The sequence below is a fragment of the Orcinus orca genome, chromosome 1, assembly GCF_937001465.1.
Source record: "Orcinus orca chromosome 1, mOrcOrc1.1, whole genome shotgun sequence".
Classification (NCBI taxonomy): domain Eukaryota; kingdom Metazoa; phylum Chordata; class Mammalia; order Artiodactyla; family Delphinidae; genus Orcinus; species Orcinus orca.
Window position 1 is genome coordinate 137,340,302 of NC_064559.1, and position 23,544 is coordinate 137,363,845.

Genomic DNA, 23,544 nt, shown 5'->3' on the forward strand with positions numbered 1-23,544 from the left:
TAAAGAACCCTTACAACTCAACAATAAAATAATAAACAACACAATGAAAAAATGAGCACTTGAGTAAGCATTCCTCTAAAGAAGATATACAAACGGCCAATAAATACATGAATATATGCTCAGTATCACTAGTCATTAGGGAAATACAAATCGAAACTATATTGAGATACCACTTCCCATCCAGAATGACTATTATTAAACACACACACACACCTATATATACAGAAAAAATAACCAGTGTTGGCAAGGATGTGGAGAAATGGGAATACTTGTACTATGCTGGTGGGAATGTAAAATGGTGGAGCTGCTATAGAAAACAGTATGCCTAGCTCCTCAAACAGTTAAACATAGAATTACATATAATCCATCAACTCCACTTCTTCGTATATACCCCAAAGAATGGAAAGCAGGGATACAAACAGATACTTGCACACCAATGTTTATAGGAGCATTAGTCGCAATATCCAAAGGGTAGAAAACCCCAAGTGTTCATTGATGATGATTGGGTAAACAAAATGTGGTATATGCATACAAGGGAATATTATTCAACCTTGAAAAGGAAGGAAGTCTTGACACATGTTACAAATGGATGAATCTTGAAGACATCATGAAATAAGCCAGAAGAACAAATATTGTATGATTCCACTTATATAAGGTACTTAAAGTAGTCAAATTCATAGAGACAGAAAGTAGAGTCATGTGTTGCCAGGGAAAGAGGGTAGGGGATAGGGAGTTATTTAATGGATACAGAGTTTCAATTTGGGAAGATAAAAAGTTCTGAAAATAAGTGGTGGTGATGCTAGCACAACAATGTGACTATACTTAATGCCACAGTACTGTAAATTTACACATACTATACATTTAAAAATTGCTAAAGTGGTGAATTTTATGTTAGGCATATTTTTCCACAAAAGAAAAAACAAATAGAGGTAGACAGAAAAATTAGATGGGAGGATCTTGAGGGAAAGCTGAGGTAGGGAAACTGACTAAAACATTTTCAAGCATCACTTTTTCTTCAAGTTTTGCCTTTGTTTATTCAGGGTTTACAAGGACCCCCTGGGAGTACAGGAGACAGGGGATTTGCAGGAGAACCAGTAAGTTTATCTTCATGTGTTTTTAATTGTGTTTATTTTTTTGTATAATATATTTTACCTATCTGTTATTATTGCCCTGTTGTGCTGTGGCTGGTATGTTTTGGAAATCGTCATGGGCACCTAATTATAAGAATGAATATTTTGCTGTGAATATAATTTTTAGTGCCTTCCTGGTTTCATAAAGTCAAATTTGGTCCTGTTTGCCTGGAACCGTTAAAACTTCACATATTTCTATTTTCAGCAAAGATAATTATTAAATCTCAATTTTTTTCTGAACGGCTTGCTGTTTGTATAATAATTATTACACTGCCCACCCACACACAAAATCACATTTATGAGGGCAACTCTATAACAAAAGACCATATAGAGAAGCCAGACTCTACATGTAATGGGCCAAAATGTGGAAACTTGACAGAAATGCTGTTAGGCCAATAATTCAAAAAGAGTCGCATCTTTCTCCCTCACTGGGGAAACTGGCGGTGGCAGCACCTTTGGAGGCTGATCAGCTGAGCCGCGAGCCTGCCAGTGGGAGGTCGGACAGACTGACTGCAGAGGCGACAGATGGACGGACAGCGGGGCAGCCAGACGGCTCGAGTCACCTCAAGTTCGCTATGAGCTGGGGCACAGATCTTTGGCCGTGTGGATGAAAGGCTCTTGGTGCTGCAGCCAGGAGTCAGTGCTGCGCCTCTGAGTTGGGAGAACCAACTTCAGGACACTGGACCACAAGAGACCTCCCAGCTCCACATAATATAAAACGGCGAGAATCTCCCAGAGATCTCCATCTCAACAGCAGCACCGAGCTTCACTCAACGTCCAGCAAGCTACAGTGCTGGACACCATATGGCAAACAACTAGCAAGACAGGAACACAACCACACCCATTAGCAGAGAGGCTGCCTCAAGTCATAATAAGTACACAGACACCCCAAAACACACCACCAGATGTGGACCTGCCCACCAGAAAGACAAGATCCAGCCTCATCCACCAGAACACAGGCACTAGTCCCCTCCACCAGGAAGCCTACACAACCCACTGAACCAACCTTAGCCACTGGGGACAGATACAAAAAACAACAGGAACTACGAACCTGAAGCCTGCAAAAAGGAGACCCCAAACACAGTAAGATAAGCAAAAGGAGAAGACAGAAAAACACACAGCAGATGAAGGAGCAAGATAAACACCCACCAGACCTAACAAATGAAGAGGAAATAGGCAATCTACCTGAAAAAGAATTCAGAATAATGATAGTAAAGATGATCCAAAATCTTGGAAACAGAATAGACAAAATGCAAAAAACATTTAACAAGGACCTAGAAGAACTAAAGATAAGACAAGCAACAAAGAACAACACAATAAATGAAACTAAAAATGCTCTAGATGGGATCAATAGCAGAATAACTGAGGGAGAAGAACGGATAAGTGACCTGGAAGATAAAATAGTGGAAATAACTACTGCAGAGCATAATAAAGAAAAAAGAAGGAAAGGAACTGAGGACAGTCTCAGAGACCTCTGGGACAACATTAAATGCACCAACATTCGAATTATAGGGGTTCCAGAAGAAGAAGAGAAAAAGAAAGGGACTGAGAAAATATTTGAAGAGATTATAGTTGAAAACTTCCCTAATATGGGAAAGGAAATAGTTAATCAAGTCCAGGAAGCACAGAGAGTCCCATACAGGATAAATCCAAGGAGAAACCCGCCAAGACACATACTAATCAAACTGTCAAAAATTAAATACAAAGAAAACATATTAAAAGCAGCAATGGAAAAACAACAAGTAACACACAAGGGAATCCCCATAAGGTTAACAGCTGATCTTTCAGCAGAAATTCTGCAAGCTAGAAGGGACTGGCAGGACATATTTAAAGTGATGACGGAGAGAAACCTACAACCAAGATCACTCTACCCAGCAAGGATCTCATTCAGATTTGATGGAGAAATTAAAACCTTTACAGACAAGCAAAAGCTGAGAGAGTTCAGCACCACCAAACCAGCTTTACAACAAATGCTAAAGGAACTTCTCTATGCAAGAAACACAAGAGAAGTAAAAGACCTACAATAACAAACCCAAAACAATTAAGAAAATGGTAATAGGAATATACATATTGATAATTACCTTAAATGTAAATGGATTAAATGCTCCCACCAAAAGACACAGACTGGTTGAATGGATACAAAAACAAGACCCATATATATATGCTGTCTGCACGAGACCCACTTCAAACCTAGAGACACATACAGACTGAAAGTAAGGAGATGGAAAAAGATATTCCATGCAAATGGAAACCAAAAGAAAGCTGCAGTAGCAATTCTCATATCAGACAAAATAGACTTTAAAATAAAGACTATTACAGGAGACAAAGAAGGCCACTACATAATGATCAAGGGATTAATCCAAGAAGAAGATATAACAATTGTAAATATTTATGCGCCCATCATAGGAACATCTCAATACATAAGGCAAATACTAACAGCCATAAAAGGGGAAATTGACAGTAACACATTCATAGTAGGGGACTTTAACACCCCACTTTCACCCATGGACAGATCATCCAAAATGAAAATAAATAAGGAAACACAAGCTCTAAATGATACATTAAACAACATGGACGTAGTTGATATTTATAGGACATTCCATCCCAAAACGAAAATAAATAAGGAAACACAAGCTCTAAATGATACATTAAACAACATGGACGTAGTTGATATTTATAGGACATTCCATCCCAAAACAACAGAATACACATTTTTCTCAAGTGCTCATGGAACATTCTCCAGGATAGATCATATCTTGGGTCACAAATCAAGCCTTGGTAAATTTAAGAAACTTGAAATTGTATCAAGTATCTTTCCGACAACAATGCCATGAGACTAGATATCAATTACAGGAGAAGATCTGTAAAAAATACAAACACATGGAGGCTAAACAATACACTACTTAATAACGAAGTGATCACTGAAGAAATCAAAGAGGAAACAAAAAAACACCTAGAAACAAATGACAATGGAGACACGACGACCCAAAACCTATGGGAAGCAGCAAAAGGAGTTCTAAGAGGGAAGTTTATAGCAATACAATCCTACCTTAAGAAACAGTAAACAACTCGAATAAACAATCTAACCTTGAACCTAAAGCAATTAGAGAAAGAAGAACAAAAAAACCCCAAAGTTAGCAGAAGGAAAGAAATCATAAAGATCAGATCAGAAATAAATGAAAAAGAAATGAAGGAAACAATAGCAAAGATCAATAAAACTAAAAGCTGGTTCTTTGAGAAGATAAACAAAATTGATAAACCATTAGCCAGACTCATCAAGAAGAAAAGGGAGAAGACTCAAATCAACAGAATTAGAACTGAAAAAGGAGAAGTAACAACTGACACTGCAGAAATACAAAAGATCATGAGAGATTACTACAAGCAACTCTATACCAATAAAATGGACAACCTGGAAGAAATGGGCAAATTCTTAGAAATGCACAACCTGCCAAGACTGAATCAGAAAGAAATAGAAAATATGAACAGACCAATCGCAAGCACTGAAATTGAAACTGTAATTAAAAATCTTCCAAAAAACAAAAGCCCAGGACCATATGGCTTCACAGGTGAATTCTATCAAACATTTAGAGAAGAGCTAACACCTATCCTTCTCAAACTCTTCCAAAATATAGCAGAGGGAGGAACACTCCCAAACTCATTCTACGAGGCCACCATCACCCTGATACCAAAACCAGACAAGGATGTCACAAAGAAAGAAAACTACAGGCCAATATCACTGCTGAACATAGATGCAAAAATCCTCAACAAAATACTAGCAAACAGAATCCAACAGCACATTAAAAGGATCATACACCATGATCAAGTGGGGTTTATTCCAGGAATACAAGGATTCTTCAATATACGGAAATCAATCAACGTGATACACCATTTTAACAAATTGAAGGAGAAAAACCATATGATCATTTCAATAGATGCAGAGAAAGCTTTCGACAAAATTCAACACCCGCTTATGATAAAAACGCTGCAGAAAGTAGGCATAGAGGGAACTTTCCTCAACATAATAAAGGCCATATGTGACAAACCCACAGCCAACATCGTCCTCAATAGTGAAAAACTGAAATCATTTCCACTAAGATCAGGAACAAGACAAGGTTGCCCACTCTCACCACTCTTATTCAACATAGTTTTGGAAGTTTTAGCCACAGCAATCAGAAAAGAAAAGGAAATAAAAGGAATCCAAATCGGAAAAGAAGAAGTAAAACTGTCACTGTTTGCAAATGACATGATACTCTACATAGAGAATCCTAAAGATGCAACCAGAAAACTACTAGAGCTAATCAGTGAATTTGGTAAAGTTGCAGGATATAAAATTAATGCACAGAAATCTCTGGCATTCCTATACTGTAATGATGAAAAATCTGAAAGTGAAATCAAGAAGGCACTCCCATTTACCACTGCAACAAAAAGAATAAAATATCTAGGAATAAACCTACCTAAGGGGACAAAAGACCTGTATGCAGAAAATTATAAGACAGTGATGAAAGAAATTAAAGATGATTCAAATAGATGGATAGATATACCATGTTCTTGGATTGGAAGAATCAACATTGTGAAAATGGCTCTACTACCCAAAGCAATCTACAGATTCAGTGCAATCCCTGTCAAACTACCACTGGCAATTTTCACAGAACTAGGACAAAAAATTCACAATTTGTATGGAAACACAAAAGACCCTGAATAACCAAAGCAATCTTGAGAATGAAAAACGGAGCTGGAGGAATCAGGCTCCCTGACTTCAGACTATACTACAAAGCTACAGTAATTAAGGCAGTATGGTACTGGCACAAAAACAGAAAGATAGATCAATGGAACAGGATAGAAAGCCCAGAGATAAACCCATGCACATATGGTCCCCTTATCTTTGATAAAGGAGGCAGGAATGTACAGTGGAGAAAGGACAGCCTCTTCAATAAGTGGTGCTGGAAAAACTGGACAGGTACATGTAGAAGTATGATATTAGATCACTCCCTAACACCATACACAAAGATAAGCTCAAAATGGATTAAAGACCTAAATGTAAGGCCAGAAACTATCAAACTCTTAGATGAAAATATAGGCAGAACACTCTATGACATAAATCACAGCAAGACCCTTTTTGACCCACCTCCTAGAGAAATGGAAATAAAAACAAAAGTAAATAAATGGGACCTAATGAAACTTAAAATCTTTTGCAAAGCAAAGGAAACCATAAACTAGACCAAAAGACAACCCTCAGAATGGGAGAAAATATTTGCAAATGAAGCAACTGACAAAGGATTAATCACCGCAATTTATAAGCAGGTCATGCAGCTCAATAACAAAAAAACAAACAACCCAATCCAAAAATGGGCAGAAGACCTAAGTAGACATTTCTCTAAAGAAAATATACAGACTGCCGACAAACACATGAAAGAATGCTCAACATCATTAATCATTAGAGAAATGCAAATCAAAACTACAATGAGATATCGTCTCACAACGGTCAGAATGGCCATCATCAAAAAATCTAGAAACAATAAATGCTGGAGAGGGTGTGGAGAAAAGGGAACACTCTTGCACTGCTGGTTGGAATGTGAATTGGTACAGCCACTATGGAGAGCAGTATGGAGGTTCCTTAAAAAACTAAAAATAGAATTACGATATGACCCAGCAATCCCACTACTGGGCATATACCCTGAGAAAACCATAATTCAAAAAGAGTCATGTAGGGGCTTCCCTGGTGGCGCAGTGGTTGAGAGTCCACCTGCCGATGCAGGGGACACAGGTTTGTGCCCCAGTCCGGGAAGATCCCTCATGCCGCAGAACGGCTGGACCCGTGAGCCATGGCCGCTGAGCCTGCGCATCTGGAGCCTGTGCTCCGCAACGGGAGAGGCCACAACAGTGAGAGGCCCGTGTACCGCAAAAAAAAAAAGAGTCATGTAGCAAAATGTTCATTGCAGCTCTATTTACAGTAGCCAAGATATTGAAACAACTTAAGTGTTCATCATCGGATGAATGGATAAAGAAGATGTGGCACATATATACAATGGAATATTAGCCATAAAAATAAACGAAATTGAGTTGTTTGTAGTGAGGTGGATGGACCTATAGTCTGTCATACAGAGTGAAGTAAGTCAGAAAGAGAAAGACAAATACCATATGCTAACACATATATATGGAATTTAAGAAAAAAAATGTCATGAAGAACCTCGGGGTAAGACAGGAATAAAGACACAGACCTACTAGGGAATGGACTTGAGGGTATGGGGAGGGGGAAGGGTAAGCTGTGACAAAGTGAGAGAGTGGCATGAACATATATACACTACCAAACGTAAAATAGATAGCTAGTAGGAAGCAGCCAAATAGCACAGGGAGATCAGCTCGGTGCTTTGTGACTGCCTGGATGGGTGGGATAGGGAGGGTGGGAGGGAGGGAGGAGATATGGGAACATATGTATATGTATAACTGATTCATTTTGTTATAAAGCAGAAACTAACACACCATTGTAAAGCAATTGTACTCCAATAAAGATGTAAAAAAAAAGTTATTATATAATTTAGACAGTAAAAAAATAAATAAAAAAAAAGAATTCAAAAAGTCACATCACCATTTCATAAATCTGACTCAGTTATAGAGTTTCCATAGAAAATGAATTGTGAAAATGAAATACCTTGCCATGCCTTATCTCTCACAATGTATTCTTTATTGCCTATGAAGCCATTCTTCTGGCTAATAGTGTCAGATGTAATGTGCAGTAACATGCTTCTAAGATTTACACTACAAATAGTCTTTCAGACTACTTGGTTGTTCTTATCCATCAGTTGACACAAAAGTTTATAGGTGGCTTCTGCATAATTCATTTAGCTAGTTGGAAGTAGAAAATTCTAACAAAGAGCTCTTCTTACCAAACTGTGTTCATTTCCTCCTTTACATATTTAACCTATGGTATAAGCTCTCCAAACAATAGTAAACACTTGCCTATGGGCGTAATTTTTCCAAATATAGTATCTTAAATGTGGTGTTGATTTTATCAAACTAAGTTCTTCTCAGTTTTCTCTGCTTTGTATCTCTTAACCTGCCATCCTAATTCTAATATTCATTTGATCATAAATCATGCAAATCTCTAAATACCTCTTTCTTCTAAAGAGTCTGTAGCTCCTTGAAGTCAGAGACCATTTTTTGCACCTTTACAGTCCTCTTTTCTGGTATAATGTCTGGCATGTTATATCTACCCTGATGCATATTTGTTAAACAGCATTAACCAAAGGTCATTTAGCCAAAGGTGTAATCATTCAGCCAGTAATATTAGATGAAGTGAAATGGAATTAAAACTAATCTTAAGAGAGAACACATTTAAGTCAAGATAAGTGTATCAACAGGGCTATGGCAACAGCACAGACAATATCTTAGGCTTTATACAAGCAAAGATTTATTGTTGTAGTAATAAACGACTGAAATGGCTTAATAGCAACTAAAAATTGACATTCAGGACACAGGGTCAGTGGGTCTGTTAAATGAAATAGAAATCAATTCGTAATGGATATAATGGGCTTTGTTTCACATATTTGAGCTACTTAGTTAGATCTGAGATAATATATAACAAAGAAACTGTCCTAATCTGGGGTTAGGGAAACTTCCAGAGGAGCATCTGAGTTGTGATCTGAAGGATGAACGGTAGTTACTTAAGCAAATATGGAGAAAAGTCATTCCAGAGAGAAGTCATGAACTGGGAGATAACCCTACTTATTTATTTAAAGATCTAAAAGAAGGCCAGCATGTTGTGGCACAGAGAGCCAGGTGGGAAGTGAGTGCAAGATGAGGATGGAAAGGGAGGGAGGGGACAAAACGCATGCGGCTCAGTAAGCCCTACTCCCAAATATTTGTATTTTTATCCTAAGAACAAAGGGGTGTCACTGAAGGGATAAGGCTAGGTTTATGATCATATTACTGTTCTGTAAAGATCGCTCAAACCAAATTGGAAGGGACTAAGAATGGACAAGAATAGCTTTGTGCAGCACCAGTCCGGATAAGAGATAGTAGAACTGTTTATGATTAGCAGAAAGAAAGAGTAGATAGATGTAAAATATTCAGAAGGAGATAAAATCAACAGGAAATAGATATGCTATATGTGAAGTATGATTCCTAAGGTTGTGGCTTGAAGAATTAATGAGATAAGGATACAACTCACTGAAACTGAGAATACCAGCAGAAATTTATGTTTGAGAATGGAAGATTATAAGTCAGTTTAGCTATGTTGAATTTGAGGTGCCTTTGAGAACTGTGAAGATGGCAGTTGGATGTGGAGCTCAAAGCAGAATAATATCCTGAAATTTAAAATATTGGAGTCATTGGTCTAGGGAAAAAGTATAGGAAAGAGAAAAGAACAGGACCTAAGGCTGAATTTTGAAGAAATGCTACATATGATAAATGTTGGTAGAAGAGGATGAAACTGCAGAGATGACTGAAAGAGGTAAGAGGAAAATCAGGTATATAAGTTTGAAGTTCAGCCCCAACCATAACATACCTTAAAATCTTCATGACAATCTTAAATTCCTTTAGGACTATGTAAGCAAAAATATATATCTAGATCAAACCAGAAGTATAATTGACATGCTAAAATAAGAGAGAAAATGGAATCAATTAAAAGTCTTAATTTTCAAAAGAGTGGAATAAAAAGAATGGAAGACAAAAAAGAAAGAACAAGAGTAGCAATAGAAAACAGTAATAAATATAGTAGGTATGAACCCAGGGGTATCAGTAATCACTTACATGTCAATGTTCTAAATGTACCCATTGAGAAACAGAGACACAGAGTAGAAAGAAAAAGAAGACCTAACTGTATGTTGTCTTCAAGGAACCCACTTTAAATATAAAGGCACAGATATATTAAAAGTAAAGAGATAGATAAAATGGGCAAAGATGTACCAATACTAACCAAAGGAAAGCTGGAGTAGTTATATTAATTTCCAACAAAATAGACCAGATCAAGAACAATTATCAGGGATAAAGAGGGACATTACATAGTGATAAGTGTATCAATTCTCCAAAGACATAATAATGCTTAAAGTGTATGCATCTAACAACAGAGCATCACATTATATGAGGCAAAAACTGATAGAACTCCAAGGATAAATAGACAAATTTACTATTTCATTTGGAGACTTCAGCACTTATCTATCAGTAATTGAGAGATCCAGCAGGCAGATAATTAGTAAAATTATAGTTGAAGTGAACACCACCATCAGGACACTGGATCTAATTGACATTTATAGACTGCTTAATCCAGTAACAGCAGAATATACATTCTTTTCAAGTTCACATGGAATATTCACCAAAACAGACTGCGTTCAGGGTCATAAAACACACCTTAACAAATTTCAAAGAAAAGATATACAAAATATGCTCTTGGTCCATAATGGAATTAAACTATAAATTAATAAGAGAAACATAACTGGAAAATCTCAAACTATTTTGAGATTAAACTACACACTTCTTAACACTGGTTCAAAGAAGACGTCTCAAGAAATTTTAAAAATATTTTGAACTAAATGAAAATGGAAATACAACTTATCGAACTTTGTGGGATTCAGTGAAAGCAGTGCATAGAGGGAAATTTATAGTATTGAATGAATATACTAGAAAAGAAGAAAGATCTAAAATCAATAACAAGCTTCTACCTTAGGAGACCAGAAAAAGAAGAGAAAATAAAATACAAAATGAGCAGAAGAAAGTAAATGATAAAAATCAGAGCAGAAATCAATTAAAATAAAAACAGGAAAAATAGAGAAAATCAATGAAACAAAAAACTTATTCTTTTAAAAGATCAATAAAATTGGTCAAACCCCCTAGCCAGGATCATCAAGAATAAAAAAAAAAGAGAGAAGACACAAATTACTAATATTAGAAATGGAAGAGGGACCTTCACTACTGATCCCATGGACAGTAAAAAAGGCAATAAAGGAGTACTATGAATAACTCATTCTCACAAATTTGATAACCTAGATGAAATGGACAAATTCCTTGAAAGATGTAATCTACCAAAACTCACACAAGGAAAATTTGATAATCTGAATAGGCTTATATTGATTAAAGAAATTGAGTCAATGATGAATAACCTTCCAAAACAGAAAGCACCAGGCCCAGATGGTCTTACTGGTGAATACTACCAGAGATTTAAGGAACAAAATGATACCCATTTTCTACAATCTATTCCAGAAAATAGAAACAGAAGAAATACTTCCTGACTCATTCTGTGAGGCCAGCATTACCCTAATACCAAAACCAGACAAAGCTATTACAAGAAAAGAAAACTACAGACCAGTATCTCTCATGAACATATATTTTTAAATCTTCCACAAAATATTAACAAATTGAATCCACTAATATATAAAGATAATTATACACCATAACCAACTGGGATTTATCCCAGGTATGTAAGGCTGGTTCAACCTTCAAGAATCAATTAGTATAATCCATTACTTTAACAAACTAAAAAAGAAATTATATAAAATAGGTGCAGAAAAATAATTTTACAAAATACAATACCCATCTATGATAAAAATTCACAGTAAACTAGGAGGAAAGGGGAACATCCTCAGCTTTATGAAGAATATATTTTAACAACCTTATAGCTAACATCATGATGAAATGCTAACTTAATGATGAAATGCTAGGTGCTTTTCCCCTAAGAACAGGGAAACAAGGAAAGGATGTCCCTCTTTTTTTAAACTCCTCTTCAGCATTGGGCTGGAAGTCCTAACTAATGCAATGAAACAAGAAAAGAAAAGAAAAAAGACTGGGAAAGAAGATATAAAATTGTCTTTTTTTGCAGATGACATAGTTGTCTATGAAGAAAAGCCCAAAGAATTAGTTAAAAAGACCAACAACCAGTCAGTTTCCTGTAAACTTCTCCCATTCAGATTTTTTAAAAAACACTAAAAAATTTAAGGAGCTACATTAAATGTTAAGTGGGTCAAGTGGTTATTTTGGGTCATTTTTACTTTTTTTTTTTTTTCTTTGTGGTACGCGGGCCTCTCACTGTTGTGGCCTCTCCCGTTGCGGAGCACAGGCTCCGGACGCTCAGGCTCAGCAGCCACGGCTCACGGGCCCAGCCGCTCTGCGGCGTGTGGCATCTTCCCGGACCGGGGCACGAACCCGTGTCCCCTGCATTGACAGGCGGACTCTTAACCACTGTGCCACCAGGGAAGCCCCATTTTTACTTTTATGTATTTCCAGGTGTTCTACAGTGAGCTTATTTAGGGGTTAAAAGTTATCTTTAACATTATATTTTTAAAATAAAATGACAAACCACAAACTGGGCAGATGTTAGCAGTAAAATAGGGCAGAAAAAAATTTAATGTCTGCAACACATAAAGAACTCTACAATTTTTTTTAAATGACCCCCAAAATACATGGGCAAAGGACATGATCAAGCAACATGTAGAATATTGCAGATAGCTGATAAACAAATAACAAAAAGAATATTCAACCTCACTGGTAGTCAAGCATATATACATTTTAAGATACCAGATTGTCCATCAAATTAATGAAGAATTTACAAAATAATATTCTGTGCTAGGATGAATTCAATGAAATAGATTCTAATTTTATACATTGCTTGTGGAATGTTAATTATTGCAGCCTTTCTGGAAATTGACTTCACTTTATGACCAAATAATGCTACATTTCAGACTCTATTCCAGGGGTGGAAATGCAGAATGCATACAAAGACTACTGCACAAAGATGTTTCTCTCAGTGTGTTTATAATAGGGTAAAACTACATTCTGAAGAGAATCCATGAATTTTAAAATATTATACATAATATTTAATAAGCCATAATTGAAAAACATTAGTGACCTCTTAATACCTTTAATGGCTGTGCTATTGAGTAAGGACAACATATGTGATGCTTACATACCAACCTTATAATTCTATTATTCACACACTTAACTATTTGGCAGTGTCATCTGATGTTACAGACTTTAACATTCACTTATAGTCTAATATGCATATAATAAATCCTATAAAGCAAAATTTTACTGTAAAGAAGACATAAAAATATAAATGTCTAGCATTAAGAAAATGATTAAATTATGGTACTGCAGAATGTTAGATGGAATATAATATGTAGCCATTGAACAATTTTGTTATGAAATACAGTAACATGGTAAAATATTTATATTTCAAATAGAATCTTAAACATAAAACAGATATAGTTAGGGGCTTCCCCGGTGGCACAGTGGTTAGGAGTCTGCCTGCCAATGCAGGGGACGCGGGTTCAAGCGCTGGTCCAGGAGGATCCCACATGCTGCCGAGCAAATGCACCCGTACGCTGCAGCTACTGAGCCTGCGCTCTAGAACCCGCGAGCCACGACTGCTGAGGCCCGTGCACCTGGAGCCTGTGCGCCTGGAGCCCGTGCTCTGCAACAAGAGAAGCCACCACAATAAGAAGCCCGCGCACCACAACGAAGAGTGGCCCTTGCTCACCACAGCTAGAGAAAAGCCTGCGCGCAGCAACAAAGACCCAACGCAGCCAAAAATAAAATAAATAAAATAAAATAATTAAAAGAAAACAGATAAGTTTTATAAGTATGCTCCCACAAAAGACCTAGAAGGAAAGATGCAAGTATATTTACAGTGTCATCTCTGTATGGTAGGATTAGGATTATTTACTTAATCTGGGTTTTTTGGTATTTTCAATACTTTTCAAACTTTTTAAAATTAACATTAGTGTAACAACTTAGAGAAAGTTTAAGATAACCAACCATACCACATTTTTCCCCATTAAAACATTTTTTTAAAAGTGAGGTGTTCACAAATTGTGATGGAGTACAAACTCATAGAATTTTAACTATCTTGTTATATTCTGAATCTAAGAAAAAACACCGTCTTTATACTGTCTTTCCAGAAAGACCAAAAAATTCAAACAGCTTCCTTAGATGGCTGGGCAAATAGCATTAAATTGTAGTTTCTAAATAAGTGTTAATCTATCTAGAGTAATTCTAGACAGTTAAATGGGTTCACACACTAAGATCCTTTAGGTTTAGCAACTTAATGTTCAGGCCATAAGCTAATTATTCAGTGTTTGTTTACTTATAATTACACTATTCAGTATTACAGGGGAAAAGATCTCCGTAAAGGTCCCACATACATTTTATTGCACCTTAGTGATTATCCCATGTAAACATTGTTATATTTATTCATATGAAACAGAGGAATTGTTCAACTGGACTCACTACTATGATAAAGTATGACATTAAGCAAACTCAAGCATATTTTTATTTCATTGGAAACCATATATTTGCTTCTTTAAAAATGCTGTTTTGTTTGTCATATGTTTTTCAGGAATATTAAGTGGATCTATAATTGTTCTACCCATTAAATAAGATAACTCTGAAAGCCCTTAGCGCTCTATTTCATAATTATTAGATGCTTGATAAATGTTTATTGAATGAATGAGTGAATTAGGGAATGAAAGAATGAAAGGCACCGTCCTTTCTTTCCTTTTCTTTTGAATCCAAACAAAGCTTAATATTAGTAACAAAAAAAAAGATGAATCAACTAAAGATTTAATTTTGTTTATACAGAGAGTAAAGTAATACATTGATAAATGTATTATGTGTTATATTACATATGATATAATTATATGCATATGTTAATTGAAATATAGAGTACATTTTAATTCTCACATCCTAAATTTTGTTTTAATATAGGGACCACGAGGACTGCAAGGTGATGCTGGACCTCCTGGAGAAATGGGTGCTGAGGTAATTTTTCTTGGGGCTCTTTCTTGTTAGTTCATCAATACTCAGTACTTTTTGTAAGACTCCTCTTAAAGTTAAGTTGATATCTTAGGTATATATATTTTGAAGAATAATTTTATAGTGTTTTGTTTCATATTCAGGAAATAAAACCTAAAATTCTATTAAAACCAGGGATGACTGTTGTATGAACCTAATTTTATGCATATAAAATTCCCTTAACAGTTCATTTAAATGACAGAACAAAAAGTGAATAGAACTTTCCCTTCACTGATTTAGAGTTAACTTTGCTAACCCTTCACTCCATTATAGAAGAATATTGAAAAGTGACTCTTATTCAAGATATATTTTAGAATAATAAACCATACTTGTTATAATTATAAAATCCAATTACTTCATTTCTTTTGTTTGTTAACTTTAGTGCTAAAATATTAGGCATAAATTCTCTCCTCCCTTGGCTTCTGTGAAACTGCTCCCTCTTGATTCTGCTTTTCACCTTCTGATTAGCCTCAGTCTTGATGGGAAGCTGTCCTTCCTCTTCCTCAGCTTACAATCATATTATCACATAGACTTTAATTACCAGTATTATTCTGATAGCTCTAGCTTGATAGCTCTAACTGATGCCTCTCTCCTTGGGGCTCCAGTTATTGATTTCCTGTTGTCTTTTATGTATGCACCTAGGTATCCCACAAACATCTCAAATTCAAAATATCTAAACCAAGCCCATCGCTTTCCCACTGTTATTCCTCTTTTTATTCTCATCTTACTGAAAGATATCCCTTATGCCCAGTAACCCCAAACTGAGAGTCATCCTAGACTCCCCTTCCTTCAGTCAGCTCTTTTCCTTTTGAATAAGCTCCCACTAATGTCTCACCTCCATCCTTTCCTTTCCGTCCCCATTGCCGGTGCTCCAGTCCTCTGCTCTAATACCATGTCTCCTCCAACTGCCATTATTCCTTAGCTACTTGTGGCCAGTTTACCTTTGTCATATCATTCTTGTCCTTGAAATTTTTCAGTGGCTCTCATAGCCTTTAATAAAATGCTAATTTCTTAACATGATAATGTTCTGCATTGTCTAATGTCTGCAGACCTTTTCAACCACATTCCAATAGAACTTTTCTCCTCCTCTAATTCCACGATTATGCCATGCTTTCTTGCTGTGTACTGTGTAGCCACTGGGAGTCCAAGGGTGGCTGAGATATGGTCCCTGACTCCTTTAGCAGTTTATAATCTATTCCAGAAGATAATCATGTAAAAGCTCATTATACTTCTGTTAGACCCAATGATGGAGACATTCACAGGGCATTATAAGAGTACAGCAATGGGTATGTAACCTTACCTGGATAAGGGGAAAAAGAAGACTTGTCTGTGTTGAGGCAGGGGGAGGGTAATGAGTTTTAAGGAATGAGTATGAGTTAGCCATATGAAAAGAGGGAATAAGGATATGGCGATTCCAGAAAAAGGGGTAGTATGAGTAGGAACGTGCAAACATGAGGCTGTATGGATTCTTTGATGCTTAAAGTCAAAACAAGGAGTGATGATAGATGAAATTACAGAGAAATGGTTAGATCAAACGAAAAATCTTATATACTCTGTTAAGAAGCTTGAACTTTTCATCTTACGGGCTACAGTAAGTCATTGTGAGGTAGGCATAGGGCAATGATAAAGTCAGATTTGTATTTTTGGAAGATCATTTTAGCAGTCTCAGGGAAGATGTATTTGAGAAGACAAGAGTGCAGACATATATACCTTCTAAAAGGCTGTTGCATTCAACTAGTTAAGAAACAATGGAGGTCCGAACTAAAGTAGTCAGCATAAGTAAGAAGGGGATGTATTTGAGAAATGTTTGTTACATAAATTCTGGAGAACCTGCATATTTGTGGGATATGGAAAGTAAATGGGAAAGAGAAGTCAAAAATTATTTCCAGATTTCAACAGGATGGATGGCAATATCCTTTCCTGAGACAAGAAAAGAAGAATGTTAGTCATAATCTGCTACTCTGCCCAAGGTAAATGGTTAACAGGTAGCAGACCTTGGCTTTGAATCCACATCTGATTCAAAAGCCAATGCTGAAAACCTATACTATGCCACATCCATCCTCTGAGTCTACAAAAAGCAGGGGAAAGTCATACCTCATAACTTGAATTTTTTTTTTTTTAACAGGGTAGGAGACAAGAATCTGTCATGATAAGGAGTAGGGGTTGAGCATATTTTCTATTGAGGAAAATATGCTGGTTTAGAATAGTGGTTGACGATAATGGAAGAGGGAAATGACTAAAGACATGTAAAAGCAGATATACCTTATTAAAAGTAAAACTGAAGTAGGAGACTTTGAATTTGCATTATATTAATAATAATGATGTTAATACTAGGTAACAGCTTCAGAGAACTTTCTATGTTCCTAGCAGTATTTATGTACTTTACCATATTAATGAATTCTCACAATACCCCATGAGGTAATGCAATTATCCTCATTCTACAGATGAGGAAACTAAGCCATGAAATGGTTAAGCAACTTGTTCAAGAGCAATAGCTGTGCAATAATAGTGCAATAGCAATAGTAGTGGTAGAGCCCACATTTAAATTTAGGCAGTCTCTCTCTGCAACCCATTCTCTTAGTCACTATGCCTCTCAATATGTAATGAAGCCACTTTGCACAAGAGTGTAATTTTTCCATTGATGTTCAACTGGGAATAGAAATGGAGAAGGCAATTTAAAGTGCTAATCCAAGATTGGCATAAGAAAAGAGATACCACAGAGATCAGAAGATCAACTATTGGATTTAGCCTAAGAATAAAAGAAGCCGAGAGGAGCTGACAGATTGGGCGAAACTGGGGAATAGACGAGGTCTAGGGAATTAAAAGCAATTTTGATGTGGAAGAAGTCCTGAGAGAGTTGGAATTCTCTCTTGAGAGATAATTTTAACCTTAGGTTAGGATATTAAATTCTATCATTTCTGAGACAGAGCAGAAACTCAGGCAGTCTCACTTCATAGTCCTTCCTCTTAAGTACTGTAATACACTGCCTCTTATAACAGTAAAGTCACAAAGGTAACCAACAGAAAATTTTAAATAATATAACTATTTAAAAATTGGTGAAATGATGATAAAATGGAGGGAGTTTTAAGGGAACTAAACTTTTAGCAAGGTAATACATCAAGAATTAGAGGTAGATTTCTTGGTTATAGAAATAACCATTAAGAGAACTAAAAACAAATTGTTTTATAAAGTAGTTGCCTCTGAGGAATGGGGCTGGGGCTTTTCATTATAAGTCCATCTGTACTATTATGCCTGTATAGCTTTTATTTTGGAAAAAGCAAAGCGAGTCTGGATTGTGGAAGCTGAGTCAAAATGGAAAATTGAACTTCTCATCTAAAATACTGTAACAACATAAGAGATATTTTAATCTCTAATAATTATTAGGAAGGTTATCACCCATGGATCAGAACTATTGAGGAATCCCTGGAAGACAGAAAGCAAACAGGAAACTTCTGGTCAAGATAGTATCATAGGTTAATGGCTTTAAACTACCCCTCTACTCTGAAAACATGGGGATTATAGAATGCATATGTATGTATTTATAATTGTGTGTGTATAAGTACACATACATACATACACACACATAGAGTAAGAGAAGAGAGTGAGGAAGTAGAGAAGGGAGAGGCAGGCAGAGTATTCTCAACAACAAGATAAATGTCTCCAAGAGAAAAAATAAATAAAACAATACAACAGCAATTATAGGAGCTCGAAGCTTATAAATAGCCAGAGGTTGCAAGAAGTTATATGTTTTCAAGATAAAAGCTTCAACCAAAATCTTCCCAACTGGACCCACCCATGAAAGGGGCGTGGGAAAAAAATGCCGTATATATGTATATATATAATTCATATCTTCTTTGTGTGTTATATTTTATAAAACCAATAAAGAAAATGGATTTTTTTTCAAGAAGTGTATTCCAAGAGGGATCAACATAAATAGATGGGAAGAATAAAAAGTGAAAAACACAGAGAATAGTAAGGGTATGAGGGTAGAAAATTAGAAGAGGAAATGGGAAGTAGTTTGTCTTGACCAAAGATTAAAGGACAAGAGGAAGGATTAGAAGAAACTGGTCTAAGCAGGTCTGATTTCTGGTGATGTTGTTTTAGCATTTGAACTGTTAAACGGTCCCAGAAATTATCTGGTCTTACGCCATGATGTTTATAAAGGAGCAGCAAAAATCCTTTCCTGGACATAGATATCCCATCCTTGGACTGAAAATTACTTCCATCTTCTTATGAGGTTGTTATTGCCTTTATGTTGGTGAAGGAATGTTTACAAACAATGTGTCAAATCATTCTATTCTAGGGACCTTCAGGTATTGAGGGAGAATCTGGTCTGCAAGGAGAGCCAGGTGCAAAGGTAACTTTCCTAAATAGTAAAGGAGGTCTCTAAACTTTCACCATTGACTCCCCGATATTTGCAATATTTTGGCAAACAGCCACCATCTTGGAAGCAGGTAAAGGACAGCAGATAAAAATGGATAGTGTTCTCAAATGAGTCAGAATAAAATATTACTGAGAAAAAAATATTATTTGTCTCTCTATATATGCAGATAAGTATGTGTGTGTATATCTATACACACACACATATATATATATACGGTTATATATGGGAGGGAATACAAATGAAAAAGCAAAATATCATAAATAAATTAATCTGAAGAAAAGGAAAAAATAGTGTTTTGGAACTCCTGTCTTCATGATATACCCTCCATAACTATTAGACATGCAGTTTTAGTAGAAAAGAGTTTAATCGTTCCCTTTGTTTCTTCAGGGAGATGTTGGACCTGCAGGCAGTGTTGGAGTGACTGGGGAGCCAGGGTTACGGGTACGTGCCTACTAGAAACCATTTTAATGCACTGGCCCTCCTATTTTAGAGACTCAAGCCTCAGCCTAAAGACTTCAAAGATTGTATAATAAACTTTTCTGGTGCATTATAGAAAATATTTGTCTTTATTTTATAATTTCAAAAGCTGCATGCTAAACCCTGTTCACATTGTAATTTAGTAGCATTGAGAGTCCTAACCACACACATCCTTTTTCTCAGAATCAGATGTACTCAGCAGAATCCTTGCCAAATGTGTGGAGTCACTGTGATTGTCACTAATGTTGGCATGAAGAAGAAATTCACAAATACTAGTGATCAACTCTTATGCTATTTCCGGACCTAACAAGACAGACAGACATTGAAATCTAAATTGTGTTTAGAAAAACAGCAACAAAAAACTAGAGTCATGCCAGGTTAACAACATTCAAAGAAATAATTGTAGATTTTTGTAGACAAACACAATTGTAGATAATTGTGATGAGGTAGCTTACAGAAGTTATTCTAATATAGACAGTGGTTAATTTAAGCTGTGGTAAGTTTTTTTCCAAGATAACAGGGACCAAGATAATTTTAAGAGACATTTGTTTACTGAAAGGTAAAGTTGGGAGATGTATTTTGCATTCGATTTCTTTCTTGTTCATTTTCCCTTTTTTTTCAGGGGGGTGGGAAGTATGAGTTCAGGGTAATGGAAGTGTCAGCAGTTGGAGCAATGAGCAACTGTGAAGACACACTGATTAATTTACTTGTAAATAGTTCAGGTGGCAAGAGAGCCAGTACTTCTTTAATAGCTTCATAAATTGTGGCTCTACATTTCTACAAGTTCTGTGTCTAGAAGACAGCTTCCAAATATACCAGGGCCTTGATAGTCACCTCTTCTCTGTAAGGGAGAAAATACAGACCTTAAAAATCCGGTACACTGATTTTAACTGAATTAAGTCGTATTAATCCATGTAAATTAAGAAAAGCAAGATACTATAATTTTATGAAATTCAGTATTTACAGTCTTTGAACTAAGAAACATAGGTATAGCTGTCTAAATATCCAAAGCTACCAAATGAATACATATTACCTTTAATTATCTAAAAGTTATTAATATTCTGAGACCATCTTGTGTTTGAATTACAGTGCTATGACTCTTTAAATCATCTTCAGAGTTATTCCAGGCAAATTAAATCATGTTCATTATACTTTCAAATACTCCTTATAAATGAAGTAGAAGTAGGAATAAATGTATATAAACCTGCTACTTCTATAGATACCAGGGGCAAAAAATAAATTTAGATAAATGATTTTAGCGAAATAATAAATCTTACATTTCTGCTACCAAATAGGGTGAACCAGGAGCTGCTGGAGAAGAAGGTCTCCAGGGTAAAGATGGAATAAAGGTAAATTATACTTTTAACATTATGATTAAGGTAGATGTTTTTGAGAAATCTTTCAAATATTAAACGTAATTTTTTATGTGCCAACAAAAATCTCTTATTGCGTGGCATAATTATTTTACTACTTTCCCTTTCTCAAAAAGTTTTACTGTGTTACAGGGGAACCCAGGAGGAAGGGGACTTCCTGGAGAGGATGGAGAAAAAGGAGAGACAGGCTTACCAGGGACCACAGGGCCCCTGGGCGGACCAGGTGTAATGGGTCCTCCGGTGAGTACTGCTGGGTTCAATACTCAGTGAACTCAGTCCTCTACACACCCACACCCACACACACAAGTGTGAGCCATACACACACATTCTTGTCTCCCTTATATGTCCATTTGGTATTTGAAGGTGTGGAACTATGGCTTGAGTAAAGAACAAACCAGGGACTAATTATCAGCCTTCCTAACATCCAAGGAAAAAAGATACTTTTCCCATGTGTCACACATGCTATTGAACTTCTTCATTTTTTTCTCACTTTATTGCGATGTAATTGACATGTATTATATAAGTTATATAAGTTTACAGTGCATGACCTGTTGATTTTTTGTGCACAAATATTGCTAAATGATTCCCATAATAAGTTTAGTTAGCACATCTATCACCTCACACAGTTGCCTTTTTGTGTGTGGTGAGAATTTTTAAGAGTTACTGTCTTAGCATCTTTCAGGTACACAATACAGTGTTGTTAACTATAGTCACCATGCTGTACATTAGATCTCCAGAACTTATTCATCTTATAACTGGAAATTTGTACCCTTTGACCACCTTCACCTATTTTCCCCATCTCTTCATCCCTGGCAACACCAAACAACTCTGTTTCTATGAGTTCTTATGAGTTTCGTTAGGTAACACATATTCATGAGATCATACAGTATTTGTGTTTCTCTGACTTATTTCACAAGCATAATGCTTTCAAGGTCTATCCATGTTGTTTCAAATGGCAGAATTTCCTTCTGTTTATGACTGAATAATATTACATTGTATACATAGAGAACATATATGTGTGTGTGTATATGATCACATTTTTTCAAATATTAGTTGACCTTATATGCATGGGTTTATCTCTGGGCTCTTGATTCTGTTCTTTTGGTCTATATGTCTGTTTTAATGCTGGTACCATACTGTTTTGGTTAATATAGTTTTGTATTGATAAAGTCTGAAATTAGGAAGTGTGATGCCTCCAGCCTTGTTCTTCTTAAGATTGTTTTAGCTATTTGGTGTCTTTTATGGTTCCATGAAAATTTTAGAATTGCTTTTTTCTATTTTGATAAAAAAAACCTGCCTGGAATCTTGATAGGGATTATACTGAATCTATAGATTGCTTTGGATAGTACGCACATTTTAACAATATGTGAAAATGAGATTTTTTCCACTTATTTGTATTTTCTTGAGTTTCTTTCATCAGTGTCTTCTAGTTTTCAGTGTATAGATATTTTACCTCCTGGGTTATATTTATTCTAAGTATTTTATTGATTTTGATACTATTATAAATGGGATTATTTTCTTTATTTCTTTTTCAGATAATTTGTTGTTAGTGTGTGGAAATATGACTGGGTTTTAGTAGGTTGATTTTGTATCCTGCAACTTTATTGAAATCATTTATTAATGCTAACAGTTTTGTGGTACAGTCTTCAGAGTTTTCTGTATATTAAGATGTCACCTGCAAATAGACATGGTTTTACTTCTGTTTTACTTCTTCCTTTCTAACTTGGATGCCTTTTATTTCTTTTTCTTGCCCAATTGCTCAAGCTTGGACTTCCAGTCACACTTGCCATGTTCCTGATCTTGGAGGAAAAGCTTTTTTTGAGTATGATGTTAGCTGTGGGTTTTTCATATATGGCTTTTATTACGTTGAGGTACATTCCTTCTATACCCAATTTGTTGAGACGTTTTATCATGAAATGTTGTTGAATTTTTTCCAGGCCTTTTCTGCATTTATTCAGCTGATCGTATGTTTTTTTCTTTAATTCTGGGAATGTGGTACATCACATTGACTGATTTGCAGATTTTTGAGTCATGTTTGCATACCTGGAATAAATCCCACTTGATCATGGTGTATGGTCCTTTTAATATGCTATTGAATTCAGTTTGCTAGTATTTTGTTGAGAATTTTTGCATCTCTATTTGTCAGGGATATTGGCTGGCCTGAATTTTTTTTTCTTGTAGTATCCTTATCTGGCTTGGCATCAGAGTAATGCTGGCCTTGTAAAATGTCTTTGGGTGTATTCCTTCTTCAAAATTTTGGGAAAATTTGAGAAAGTTTAGCATTAATTCTTCTTTAAATGTTTGATATGATTCAGCAGTGAAACCATTTGGTCCTGGGCTTTTCTTTGTCGAGAGGTTTTTCACTACTGATTCAATCTCCTTATTCATTGGTCTTTATAGA

General features: G+C 35.8%; 1 protein-coding gene across 1 annotated transcript in view; it reads left to right on the forward strand.

Moving 5' to 3' along the window:
• Positions 1-23,544, forward strand: part of COL24A1 (collagen type XXIV alpha 1 chain) — a 392,516-nt gene that overhangs the window by 253,252 nt on the left and 115,720 nt on the right. Inside the window, exons 32-37 of the mRNA XM_004262981.3 lie at positions 1,041-1,094; positions 14,823-14,876; positions 19,213-19,266; positions 19,681-19,734; positions 21,066-21,119; positions 21,276-21,383. Coding sequence (XP_004263029.1) covers positions 1,041-1,094; positions 14,823-14,876; positions 19,213-19,266; positions 19,681-19,734; positions 21,066-21,119; positions 21,276-21,383 — 378 coding nt within the window. The remainder of the gene's footprint in view (positions 1-1,040; positions 1,095-14,822; positions 14,877-19,212; positions 19,267-19,680; positions 19,735-21,065; positions 21,120-21,275; positions 21,384-23,544) is intronic.